The sequence below is a fragment of the Leucopleurus acutus genome, assembly GCF_964270905.1.
Source record: "Leucopleurus acutus genome assembly, chromosome: 6".
Taxonomy (NCBI): Eukaryota; Metazoa; Chordata; class Mammalia; order Artiodactyla; family Delphinidae; genus Leucopleurus; species Leucopleurus acutus.
Window position 1 is genome coordinate 7,900,211 of NC_139149.1, and position 11,567 is coordinate 7,911,777.

At 60.2% G+C, this 11,567-nt stretch overlaps 1 protein-coding gene across 2 annotated transcripts; it reads right to left on the reverse strand.

Moving 5' to 3' along the window:
* Positions 1-730: 730 nt before the first annotated feature.
* On the reverse strand, positions 731-10,736 carry PROC (protein C, inactivator of coagulation factors Va and VIIIa). Of its 2 annotated transcripts, none has more exons than XM_082841537.1 (9): positions 10,620-10,736; positions 9,234-9,320; positions 7,772-7,938; positions 6,338-6,362; positions 6,081-6,218; positions 5,840-5,974; positions 3,762-3,910; positions 2,506-2,623; positions 731-1,408 (listed from the first exon to the last, which is right to left on the reverse strand). In XM_082841537.1, exons 1-9 carry the CDS (start codon positions 10,663-10,665, stop codon positions 831-833), a joined length of 1,443 nt encoding a protein of 480 aa, XP_082697663.1. In that variant the 5' UTR covers positions 10,666-10,736; the 3' UTR covers positions 731-830. The 2 variants fall into 2 exon arrangements, with proteins under 2 accessions (XP_082697663.1, XP_082697662.1); XM_082841536.1 differs by lacking the exon at positions 10,620-10,736 and adding an exon at positions 10,245-10,519 and having other exon boundaries at positions 9,234-9,324.
* Positions 10,737-11,567: the final 831 nt, after the last annotated feature.

Genomic DNA, 11,567 nt, shown 5'->3' on the forward strand with positions numbered 1-11,567 from the left:
ACTGTTGCGGCCTTTCCCACTGCGGAGCACAGGCTCCGGACGCACAGGCCCAGCGGCCACGGCCCACGGGCCCAGCCGCTCCACGGAACGTGGGATCCTCCCGGACCAGGGCACGAACCCGTGTCCCGTGCATCGGCAGGCGGGCTCTCTACCACTGTGCCACCAGGGAAGGCCGGCATTGTTCTTAAATAGCTTCCCCACACCTACAGCGTGAGTTCCTTCTGGGCTGAACCAACCCCTCTGCGTCTCTGGCTCCTCCCCGCACAGGCCGATGCTGGCCTCCAGAGCCAGCAGGAAGCGTGGGGGGCGGCCTGAAGGGCCCTGGCTTGGGAGTCAAACCAAGTTTGAGTTTTGGCTCCACAATGCAAACCTTCCTGAACCTCAGCTTCTTCCCCCATAAGGGGAGCTGCAGTCTCTACCTTCAGAGCTGGCTTTACCGTCAGGATCCCTGACTCACACAGGCCCCTTCCAAAGCCCTGGGGGGGACTCTCCCAGTTTTGTAGTCCCGTTTTTTATTCTGTTTCATAAAGCGAGCTTCCCCGAGTTTTACCGGCTTTAGACGCCACAAACCTTGGGTCTGCTCCTTCCTACCCCACAGAGTAGTTGTTGTGGAAGGTAAATAAGATTCAGTTCATAAAGTGTGGGGCGTGCAGTAGATGCCCCAAAAATACTTCCCTCCAGAACAGCCCAGAAAAGGGTCGGAAAGACAGACAGATCCAGAGCTGCTGTGCTTGCCCCATGCCCTTTTTAATGTCCAACATCTTGGCCATTCAACAACCCAGCCCCCGTCCAAGGGTGTCCTCCGGGGTCCAGACACAAGTGGGGAGACGCTAAGGCACCTGGCTCTCGAGGGGGGCCTCCTTAGCGTTGATGTAGCCGTGGATCCAGTCGAGGTAACGGCTGACTTTGGTGTAAACACCGAAGTTGTTGAGGCGCCCGCAGCCCTCGCCCCAGCTCACCAGGCCCACCAGAAACCAGGTGCCGCGGAAGGAGACGACCATAGGCCCCCCGCTGTCGCCCTCACAGGCATCCCGCGGGTCCCCCAGGATGCCGGCGCACAGCATGTTCTCGGAGATCTTGTTTTGCATGGCCAGAACGCACATATTGTGCGGGACCAGGGGGACCCTGACGAAGTTGAGGACGAAGGTGCGGTTTCTCTTGGCCTCGCTGCGGTAGCCCCAGCCTGTCACCACCGTCTCCTGGCCGACCTGGGTGAGCTCGCGCTCCGACAGGCCACTGTCTGGGAGGCAGATGGGCACAATGGTCTGCGAGAGAGTGGCGGGCCGGGCCAGGTGGAGCAGCGCGATGTCATTGTCACTGGTGCTCTTGGTGTAGTTGGGGTGGACAAACACCTCCTTGATGTCCAGGTCCACTTCCCACTTCTCCCTGCGCCGCAGGTCATACTCCCCTGCAGGGCAGAGGGGCTGTCAGAGTGGGCTTGGGAGAGCCTCCCTCCCCTGGGGCCTCCTGAAGCCAACGTGGCTGCCACGCTCCTGCAGGCCCTCATGGAGGGACAGCAGGAGTGGTCACCACGTATGCCCGGCACTGTCCTGGGCCACATGGTCCCTATCAAGGGTAACAGCCCGTGAGTGTCAGTCCTAAAGGGGCAGAACGCTGGTCTGAATTCAGGACTGGCTCATAGACGGAGCAGTGAGGCCTGGGAAGTGACCGGCGGTGGGCAGTCAGCAGGGAAGCCTGAAGCTCCCTGGAGACCTGGGACACAGACCAGAGCCGCAAAGAGAACATGGGACACCTGCCAAGATGGGGGCAGGGCAGGAGCAGCCAGCCGGACACAGGCTCCACCAGGGAAGAAAGATCTGGACCACACACAAGACACAAGGTCTTCTCAGGCGAGGCTGCTGGTTCCTGGAAAGGGGGGGTGATGGCTCTGCCTCCAAGCCCAGCCCCGCTGGAGGCCACTGGCCTCTGCTTGTGCTGGGCGTGATGGCAGGGTGTGTGAATCTGGTCATTCACTCTCAGTACGGATCTTTGCCTCTTTTTTTTTTTGCATAAAGATTGGAGTGAGAGAACCCTCGCCCCCCAGAAATTGGTAGAGAGTGGGGTCTAGGCTCGGGGAGCCCTGGGCTGTTGCAGGGAGGCGGCTGGCTGCTGTGCCAGATGCCAGGGCCCCCGCTGCACGGTCCATCCCTGTCACCCTGTGTGAAGCGTGGCCCTGCACCCCAGGGTGCTGCAGGTCCACACACACGGCCACTCCACATAGTGAGAGTGAAGACACAAGTATGTGTGTAACCTCCTCGCTGGCAAACACACGTGTGTAAGCACCTGGGCACCAGATTCGAAGAGTATCCCTTCCGTGCAAACTACCTGGTGTCATTGTGTCTAAAATGCCGCCACAGGAGTGGCGGGGTGGGAGCACACGGGCCTCTTCCCCCCAGATGCCTTCTGTGCGGCTCTGGTGTCGTCTTGCTCAAGTACCCCGGAGACCAGGCTCCCCACCCGGCCAGCCCGTCTGGGCCACCCCTCCGGCCTGGTTCCAGCCCGCACCTAGCCTGACGATGAGCTTCTTGCGGTCGTCCAAGCAGTGGGCCGCTGTCAGCACCCAGGAGACGTGGACGAGCACCGCCCCGCAGGCCAGCTTCTTCTTCGAGTCCAGCAGGATCACCTGTAATAGGGGGTGGGCAGTGACGGCACCACACGGCCTTCTGACAGCTCCGCGTCAGGGCCCCCGCTCTCAGCACAGCCCCAGGCACTAGCTGCGTAAATAGGTCTTCCCTGGGTTCCCTGGGCACCCGGGCATGGACCTTTTTGGCATTTTCTTTTCTGCACGTTTGATGGAGTTTGCCTGTTCCAGGGTATCTCCCCGCCTTTGCCTGTGCTGTTCCTATAACCATCCTCAGCAGCATCCGGAGAGTTCTTCTCACCGTCGGGGGCTCAGGCTGGTCGTCGAGTCCTCTGAGAAGCCTTTGAGGCCCCCAGGCTGCCTTGGGAGCCCTCTCCAGGTCCCCTCAGTCCCTGTCCTGTCAGCCGGCTCTGGTCCCATTGGGTTACCATGTGTTTAGGAGCCTGAATCTCCTGGGGGCTGTGAGCTCCCCAAGACCTGCCAGTCCCCTGCTTTTTTATTTTTTCTTTTTGCAGTACGTGGGCCTCTCACTGTTGTGGCCTCTCACTGTTGTGGCCTCTCCCGCTGCGGAGCACAGGCTCCGGACGCGCAGGCTCAGCGGCCACGGCTCACGGGCCCAGCCGCTCCGCGGCACGTGGGATCTTCCCGGACCGGGGCACGAATCCGTGTCCCCTGCATTGGCAGGCGGACTCTCAACCACTGCGCCACCAGGGAAGCCCCCCACCACCCCCGCTTATTGATCTCTGGACAATCCCCCCCCCCGACCCAGTGCCTGGCAGAGATGGGGACCAAATAAGTGTTAGCTCCCATGGCGGGGCAGAGGACAACCCTCCCTCCCAGCCCTTTCCCACGCAAAACACCGCTCCCCTCAGCCAGGCTTCTGCCTCAAATACCACCAGCAGAGCATTATCTTTCCAGCTCTTTTTAAAAGCTATACCTCTCCTTCCTGCACATTCCCCCTTGGCCCCTGGTGCCCAGCCCACCCTGCCCGGCTGCTCCTCTCCCATCGGGTTAGCGCCATCTTTCCCTGGAACCCTCCAATCTTAGCACTGCCGCCCCCCACCCCGCCCCCGACCCAAGCAAAGGCTGCACTTCCCTTCCCACTGGTGCCTCCTGAGCAGGAACTGGGTGGGCTCAGTGACTCCTGACCCAGCTGGTGAGCCGCTGCCTCTCCTCTCACCTGCCAGGGGCTCTCTCCCCATCCGGCCTCCTGCCCACTGATGAGCCGTGGATCTAATTGGCCTTCTTGGTCTACTTGGTCTGTGTCACGTTTCAAGTTCTTGCGTTTCTTCTCCATTCGCTTCCCTGGCCTCCCACAAGGGAACGTCACTGAAGGCAGGGGGAGGCTGCTGAGTGCCTGCTGGGTACTGCTCCCGAGACTGCCCTCCCACCTCTGTCCCCCTCCTGCCAGCAGCCTCCTTTGCTGCCTTGTAGGATAAATGACGCTCAGACGCTCAATTCTATCAACTTGCAAAGCCCCTCGGGATAGTCAGTCGGTTAACGAACAGCGCCACTTAATGGCAAGAGTCAGACCAAGCAGCGTCTCTACCTAGCGGTGCGCCCTTGGGCAGGTCGTTAACGTTCTCAGAGTTGGGACACCCCAGGGCTGTTGGGAGTAATCCCTGAGATGCACAAGTAAGGTCTCAGCGCTGGGATACTGCCGAGCTCCTAACAGAGGTAAGGACTAATGGGGAGGAGGAGGTGGACACGCCCAGAGTGGCTCTGAGCACGGCTGTGAGCTCCAGCCCAGAGGAGAGAGCACTGAGCAGAAGTGAGGGCTGGGAGGCGGGCCAGGGCCATTCAGGCTGCGATGGCAGATTTAGACTCGCGAGAAGCAGTGGGAAACCATCAGCAGGGGGGTCGCCTAGTGACAGAAAAGGGAGATGAAACAACAGCGACAAGATTCCAGAAGTTGGACAGCAGAGGGACATGGTAACTGACTTGGCCGACTGAGAAAGCCGAAACCTCAGCCAGTGGTAGGAGACACTGGGAGTAGGCTGCTTGGCAACACAAACGCCCAGGAAGCCTCCACGTGTCTCTGAAGAAGCTGTGCAGGTGGGGCTACAGCAGGAAGGTTGAGAGCTTGTCAAAGAAACTGCTAGAGCCCTAGGCTTCTGTCTCGACCCCTCATCGGTGGCTTGACTCTCCTCTCTGACCCCTGCAGAAGACCCTAGGTGTATTCTCCGCAGACGGTGAACCAGAGACCTGGGGACTCCAGGCACCGCCACAGGAAACAGTGACACGCAAGGCTGACCAGAGAGAGTCACGCAGACATCTGCAGACGGGGCAGATGCCAGTTCCTCTCCCCCTACTCTCCCCAGGGGGCTGGAAGCCAGGCTGGGACCACCCAAGCATGAACTTGGAGGATTACTCTCAGAAAAAAGCCTAAAGACCTAAGAATCTGGGCAATAGGGGTTCTGCCAGTGACCTGGGCCTTCAGATGGTCTCACAGAAAAGCCCACGAGCCAACAGGTCCACCAGGCATTTCTTTGCACCTTCCTGTCAATCTCTAATTACTTTAAAAGGAATAGTTGGCATTTTTTTTTTTCAGTAAAAGGACTGGAATATGAAGTTGTGGAAAGTTCCCGGAAAGAAGAACACAAAGTCAAAGATACGGAAAATAGAAGAGATAATGTGATAAGAAAACTAGAAGATCAATCCGGGGAAAGAGATCTGATTAGGAGGTGCAGAAAGAGAGAACAGAGAAAGCACAGGGCAGGTCATCAAGGAAATAACTAAAGAAATGTTCCTAGAGATAGAAGACACGCATTTCCACATGAAAAGGGCGCTGCACAGTGAATGCGAGAAGATCCACACGGAGGAACGACCTGCTGAAATCATGGTAAGAGCTGTGAAACTCCGACTGTTGCGTAAGTATATAAATCCGATAGAAATTTCTATCTATAAAAAGGAAAGTAGAAGAGGAGGCAGAATCACGGTTCCTGTCTCTCCTCAGAGAAGCCAGAGGCGAAGGCGGAAATAAAGCCGTCAAGAGAGATGAGGACGCTGGAGGCGTGCCCGCCCCATCCGCTCCTCCCGGGGGAGATGCGCTACCTCTGGGTTCTTGCTTCAGGCCACGCCCCCAGAGTGGGCAGGGTCCCTGGAGGAAGGCGGGCGGGCGAGGGCAAGAGCGGGCAGGAGACCCGCCGAGGGCACCCTCCCTCCCCGTCGGGGCGGCCCGTCTCCTTCGCCTGGGACTCGGCCCTGTGGCCTGCTCACCGCCCGGGCGCCCCGTGCTGTCCCCCGTCTGCGGCTCACCCTTGGGCTCGCAGAGCAGGTGGTCGTCCCCCAGGCGGTAGCCGGGCGCGCAGCGGCAGTGGCGCCCGCCCTCCTCCTCCAAGCAATAGTGCGCGCAGCCGCCGTTCTCCGCCGAGCAGTTGGAGAAGCGAGCCTCTGCGGGGGACCGGCAGGAGGGCGCCGAGACAGCGCGGCGCTCTGCGCGCCCGGCCCCGCCCCCGGCCCCGGGGAGCCCCCCGGCCCGCCGCCCGCCGCCCCTCACCTTGAAGGCAGAAGCGGCCCTCCCAGCCCTGCGCGCAGTCGCAGCGGAAGCCGCCCAGGCCGTCGATGCACGTGCCGCGCCCGCAGCACGGGCTGTCGCACGGGTGCTCCGGCGGCGGGGCCGCGCACTGGTCCCCGTCTGCGACGAGGGGTAAGGAGGGGATCACGGGGGTCCGCCGGCCCCGTCCCCGTGCCCCCAGCGGCCCAGAGACCTCGAGGGGCACGGGCACCGCGGCCAGGGGTCTGGAGCGCACTCACCGTGGTACTTGGACCAGAAGGCCATCTGCGGAGAGAAGGGGCGGTGTCAGGGGCTGTCAGCCCACCTGTGTAGATGGGGAGCCCCCGGGGCCCCTCCCCGGGCTGGCCCAGGTCCAGCAGGCAGCATCTAAGCGGGCAGGGAAGGGAAGGGCTTCCACACAAAGAGGGGTCAACCCCAGCCTCTGGGCAGCTGCACCCTGAGAAAAGCCAGGCTCCTTGCCCCTCTGCCCATCTCCACCCCACATCCCAAACCCGCCCCCCGTTTCCCGCCCGTGCAGCTGGAAGCGTCCTCTGGGCGCTGGCTGCTACCCCAGCAGCCTCTGCAAAGGAAGGGACCCAAATCCCACCCCCCAGCAAGCTCTGCCTGCTTCCAGCTCCATCCCTCCAGGCACCGGGCGTCTGCTCTTTCCCTGAGCCTGTCCTCAGAGCTGGGTGACGAGCAGGACATCGTGTGCGTGAGACACGGCTTCTGCCGGTTCAGAAAATCTGCTTTTCTAAGCAGCTCTCTGGTGGCACTTCTGCTACTGGGCTGGGACCACCAGTCCCTGAGATCCACTGCTTGATGCCCAGGCCGAAAGCCCCCCTGCTGGCCTGGGAGACCCTGGGCGGGGGGTGGGGGGGGAGGCACCGGAGGGGTGTGATGTGCCCAGGCTGTGCCTGCCGAAAATCATCTTGGCATCTGCTGAGGAGGCCATTTGGGGGAAGAGGCAGTGGAGATGGGGGCTGAGGGCAAGAGAGGAAGCCACCCAGAGCTCCGCCTTCAGCTGTGAGATATGAGTGGGAACGGCATGCGTACAGACAGCTTGAAGGGGACCCAGGTGGTGGCACAACCCCCAGCTCCTGGTCGCTAAAGTGAGCTCTGGGTGCTGGAGGGGGTCTGAGCCTTGTATCAGGAACACCTCCCTTACCGAGCGCATCCTACCACCTCAGGGCCACCACCACAGGGCCCTGGGGGCCAGAGAGGACACAGACCCTTTCCTTGGATCCCCTGAGCAATCAGGTTTCACCCTTGGAGTATCTAAGGCACAGAGTGAGTGTGTGTGCCCAGACATCAGGGAGTCTTGGGTCACCTGGTCAGCAGGGTGGAAGCAGGGGTAGTGGCCTCTGGATCAGAGGGAGGGAGAAGAGGGGAGGCTGGGGTGGCCAGTCACAGGTGGAGAGGGGGACTGAGCTACCTCCAGTGGGACTGGGTGGGAATCCCTGCCTAAGGCTTCCCCAGGCGCTTCTCACGCTCATTGCAGGGTTCTGTTTCTTGGAGTCCCACGTGCCCTGGCCAAGACCATAGGGCCGTTCACTCCACTGCTGCACCCCTGGCAAGCTGGGAGGGTAAGGGGCTGGTGTCCACCGCTTCCCAGGACTCCCAAGGGGCCCCCGGCTGCCGCTCCAGGTCCCACCCCTGAGCCTCACGCTCTGCACCCAGTCGGGCGGCCTTACTGTGTCTTCCATGTTTTGGAAAATCTCCCGAGCTTCCTCAAATTCACAGGTCTCCTCGGTGCACTCGCGCTCCAGGCTGCCGGGCCGCAGCTCCTCCAGGAAGGTGTTGGCGCGTTTGCGGATCCGCAGCACCTGGTGGGCACGCCGGTGGCTGGAGAACACTGAGTCTGGGAGGGAGACAGGGAGCTCGCGTTGGTGGGGGGCCTGGCTGGCGAGTCCCTGCGGAGGTTTTCGTCTTGGGTCCCTCAGGATTATAATTCCAGGTACCGATACCCTCTCCTCCTCCCGAAGCAGGGGGCCGGCCATCGGAGGACAGGACACTTGACCATTCAGGGTGCGTGCACTGAGGCCGACAGACCTCCCTCCCTCCGAACCCAGCCCGACCTCCGTGTGACCCTGAGTCCATGTCTTTACCTCTCTAAACTTCAGTTTATTCATCAAAAAATGAGGATGGGATAATCACGTAAAACACTTAGTACGGAAATGAGCGGCCAGTGACAAACGCCACGTGCTGCTGCTGTTGTTGTTATACTGCAGAGGTAAGTGGGCCTCGTTCTCCAGATACACCTGGTGCAACCCAGTCGTGAAGCCGTCCCTCCATCCTCCCTGCCCTCCCCTCCTCCCGTCCCCCTCATGGAGCATTTCCCACGCCCTTCCCCTAGGGCAGGCACACCTGGACAAGGCAGACCTGCCACCCGGGGAGCACCACCAAATGTCTCCTGGGCTCTGAGAGGTGTCTGCCTTGGGGGCAGGGGGACAGCTGGGGTGGAGGGACCAAAGCAGGGGAGTGAGCAAGAGAGGCTCGAGGGTGCCGGGACCAGGAAGGGCATCCTCAGGAAAGGAAGATGTGCCAGACTGAGTCTGGACATAGGAGCCAAGAGGACCGCAGGTGGGAACCGGGGCTGGGAGTGGGGAGGAAGGGACACCAGGAAGACAGAGCAGCTCAGGAAGAGGCATAAATGGAAGAAAGAGCCCATGGTGGCTGCAGGAGGTGTGGGAGGAGGGCTGCCTAAGAAACCAGGCAGCACAGCTGTCCCGCGGGCCTCCTCCTCTCCACATCCTGGTCCCCTGGCCGTGGGGACCAGGGGAGGGGTTGGGGCAGGGTAGCGGCCAGCAGATGAGCATTTTAGGAGGACAGGCTGCTGGGGCGGTTTGCGTGGCAGCGGGGCCTGGCGCTCTCACAGTTGAGGGAGTGAACAGTGGAGTGGGGGGACCCAGGGGACTCTGTGACCAACCCCCCCAGGTAGGAGGAAGGACGTGACCCCGCGAGCCCGGGGGCTCCCTGCCATCGCCACAGGACTCAGCCCCTGAGCTGCAGCCTGCTGCTGTGTTCCCCTCAGTTAATTTATCCCTGTTCCCTCAGGTCCGCCTCTCATCTCCTCTCGCCCTGAGGCTCAGGGGAGACGGTGAAAGGTGTGAAGACCCCGAGGGTCCCGAGGAGGGGGTGGGAGAGTGGCCTTACCGGGAGGAGCTGGTGCGCTGGAAACTCCCCAGATGGTCACGAACAGTAAGAGGCCTGTAAGCCGCCACATTCTGAAGTTGCTGCCACCTGTCTGAGGAGGACTTCTGAGCTTCCGGCAGCCGCGCCAGCCCCCGCTCTGCCCCCTTCCCCGGCCCCGGGTGGGATCGCCAGGGCAAAAGCTGGGGTCGGGGGTCCCTGTTTACTATTCAGACACCCACGTGGCGCCTCGATCCCCTTGTCTATATGGGGCTAAGGTCACACGACCCGAGCCTGCAGGGTGAAGACAGGAAGTGGAAGGGGCAGCGACCTGGTGAAGATCAAAGGGGACTCGGCACAGAAGGGTGATGGGCAGGTGCACCCAGAACGTTCCTGCCCTCCCTGGGTGAGGATTCGGGGCTGACGCCTCTGCTGATCTGAAGGCCAGGTTAAGAATAATAACTGACATTTATTGGACAGTCACGGTGTCTTTCAAGAAATTTGGACATGGTTCAGAGGACAGGCCACCAAGTCAGAGCGCCTGGTGCAAATCCCAGCTCCAGGACAGGACTGTCGGGCGAGATCCCTAACTGCCCCTCAGTTGCCTCATTTGTAAAACGGGTGGAAAAACTGTATTTCTGCCTCGGAGGGTTATTGTGAGAATTAAATGAGTTAATCTACATAAAGCTGTTGAATACGTTTGCACCTAGCAAATGCTCAGTAAGCATGAGCTACTCTTATCTCAGCGAAGGCTCACCACCACCCAAGAGGGAGGTATTAATGTTGTCACCCCATTTCACAGAGGGGGGGACTGAGGCTCACAGGAGAGAAATCGCTTATTAAACACCCACAGCCAGGAAGCGGAAGAGCTAGTGCTTGAGCTCAGGCCTGTGTGGCTCCAGGCCCGGAACCTTAACCCCTGCCGCAAACCACCAGGCGCACCACAAGGCCACAGAGGTAGCCCTGCTGGCCGGAAACCTAGGAGCCCCCGCTGCCCCCCAGGCTGCCCCACCGGCACCCCGCTCCCCGTCTAACCTCATGTTCCACTTTGCCGACTCCCTCTGAGGCTGATTCTGACATTTGTTTAAAGGGTTTAGAAGTAGAGGTGAGGCTGTGGTGGGGAGCCTGGAGGGCTCTGGGTTCCAAGCTGCCTCTGGCGATGGCTCTGGGGTCTGGAGGCCCTCAGCCGACTTCCACTTCCCTCAAAGTCTGGGAGGAAGGCCTCTGGGAGCCATGGCACCCCAGCCTGAGGAATGCCAGCCAGAGCCTTGGCCTGGCCGGCAGCAGAGCCCAGATTTCCTTTACCCCAAGCTCCAGCCAGCCTCTCAAACCCTGGCTAGAAGAGTCCACCTTCAGCCCTGCTCACCCTCCTCCGGCCCCCCTCACAGACCTGCCTCGAAGGGGACTTACTGGGGTGGACCGCCGAGAAACTGCAAGGTCGCCCTCCTGCCGCCATGACAGCCTGGACCTCGAGTTAATCCATAACTGCAAATATTTGCTTGGCCCTTGGTGCTGAGGCCTCCCTCTCCACAGATAAACAAACAAGTTCCCGGCTCAGGACCGCTCTGTCTGCCCCAAGCCCACCTGTGCCCATCAGTGGTGCCTGCAGGAGGGAAGGAGGGAAGGGGTGGGCGACGTCAAAACTGTCTACAGACGCAGCCTCATTTTAGCCTCATAGCAGCTGGCTGAAGGAGGGACGTTGTCCCCCTTTAGCTGATGGGGACATTTTTACCCGGAGATACTGCGGTTTGCCTCAGATCAGCACAACCGGTAATGATATTTCACCAAATCTAGGATGCCATTAGTTATAAGATGCATCTATTTTATGTGTCAGCGTAAAAGAAAAGAAACATTGTTAATTACTCAATGGCCGGCCATCCTGATTACATCATGAAGGTTTGATGTAAAACATGAAAAGATACGCCTCTCAGGGTCCCTACCACGTGGGTGCCAAGCACTCGGCTCAACTCTCAGCTCCAGCCGCTCCGGTAACTGCCCCCCAAGCCCACACACACGCACACGCGACTGCACACGACTATTCCCATAACCTCGATTTTGCAGGTGAGGACGCTCAGAAATCTTTTGTCGCTTTGCTCAAATTCACGGAGCTGGTAAGTGGCGGGGCTGGATTAGAACTCGGGTCTTCCCAGCACCTCTTGGCCACTTCTGTGAGCAAGTGAGAGAAATAAACAGGATTCCGAAAAGGCTGCAGTCAGTTCTTGACCGGTTTGCCACAAAAGGCAGGAGCAGAAGTAAAGGGTTCGACCTGGAGCCTCTGCCCTGGCCCTGCGGTCTGTCAGCATTTATTCTGTATCTTCCTTCCTGTGCCGGGGATGCCCCCACTTCTCCCAAACCCCA

Coding starts and splice junctions, on each gene's coding strand:
- PROC (XM_082841536.1), bottom strand. CDS start 10,289: ATGTCAGAATCAGCCTCAGAGGGAGTCGGCAAAGTGGAACATGAG. Junction 7,939..9,233: donor CAGCGCACCAGCTCCTCCCG/GTAAGGCCACTC, acceptor TCTCCCTCCCAG/ACTCAGTGTTCTCCAGCCAC. Junction 5,975..6,080: donor GGGCCGCTTCTGCCTTCAAG/GTGAGGGGCGGC, acceptor GGTCCCCCGCAG/AGGCTCGCTTCTCCAACTGC.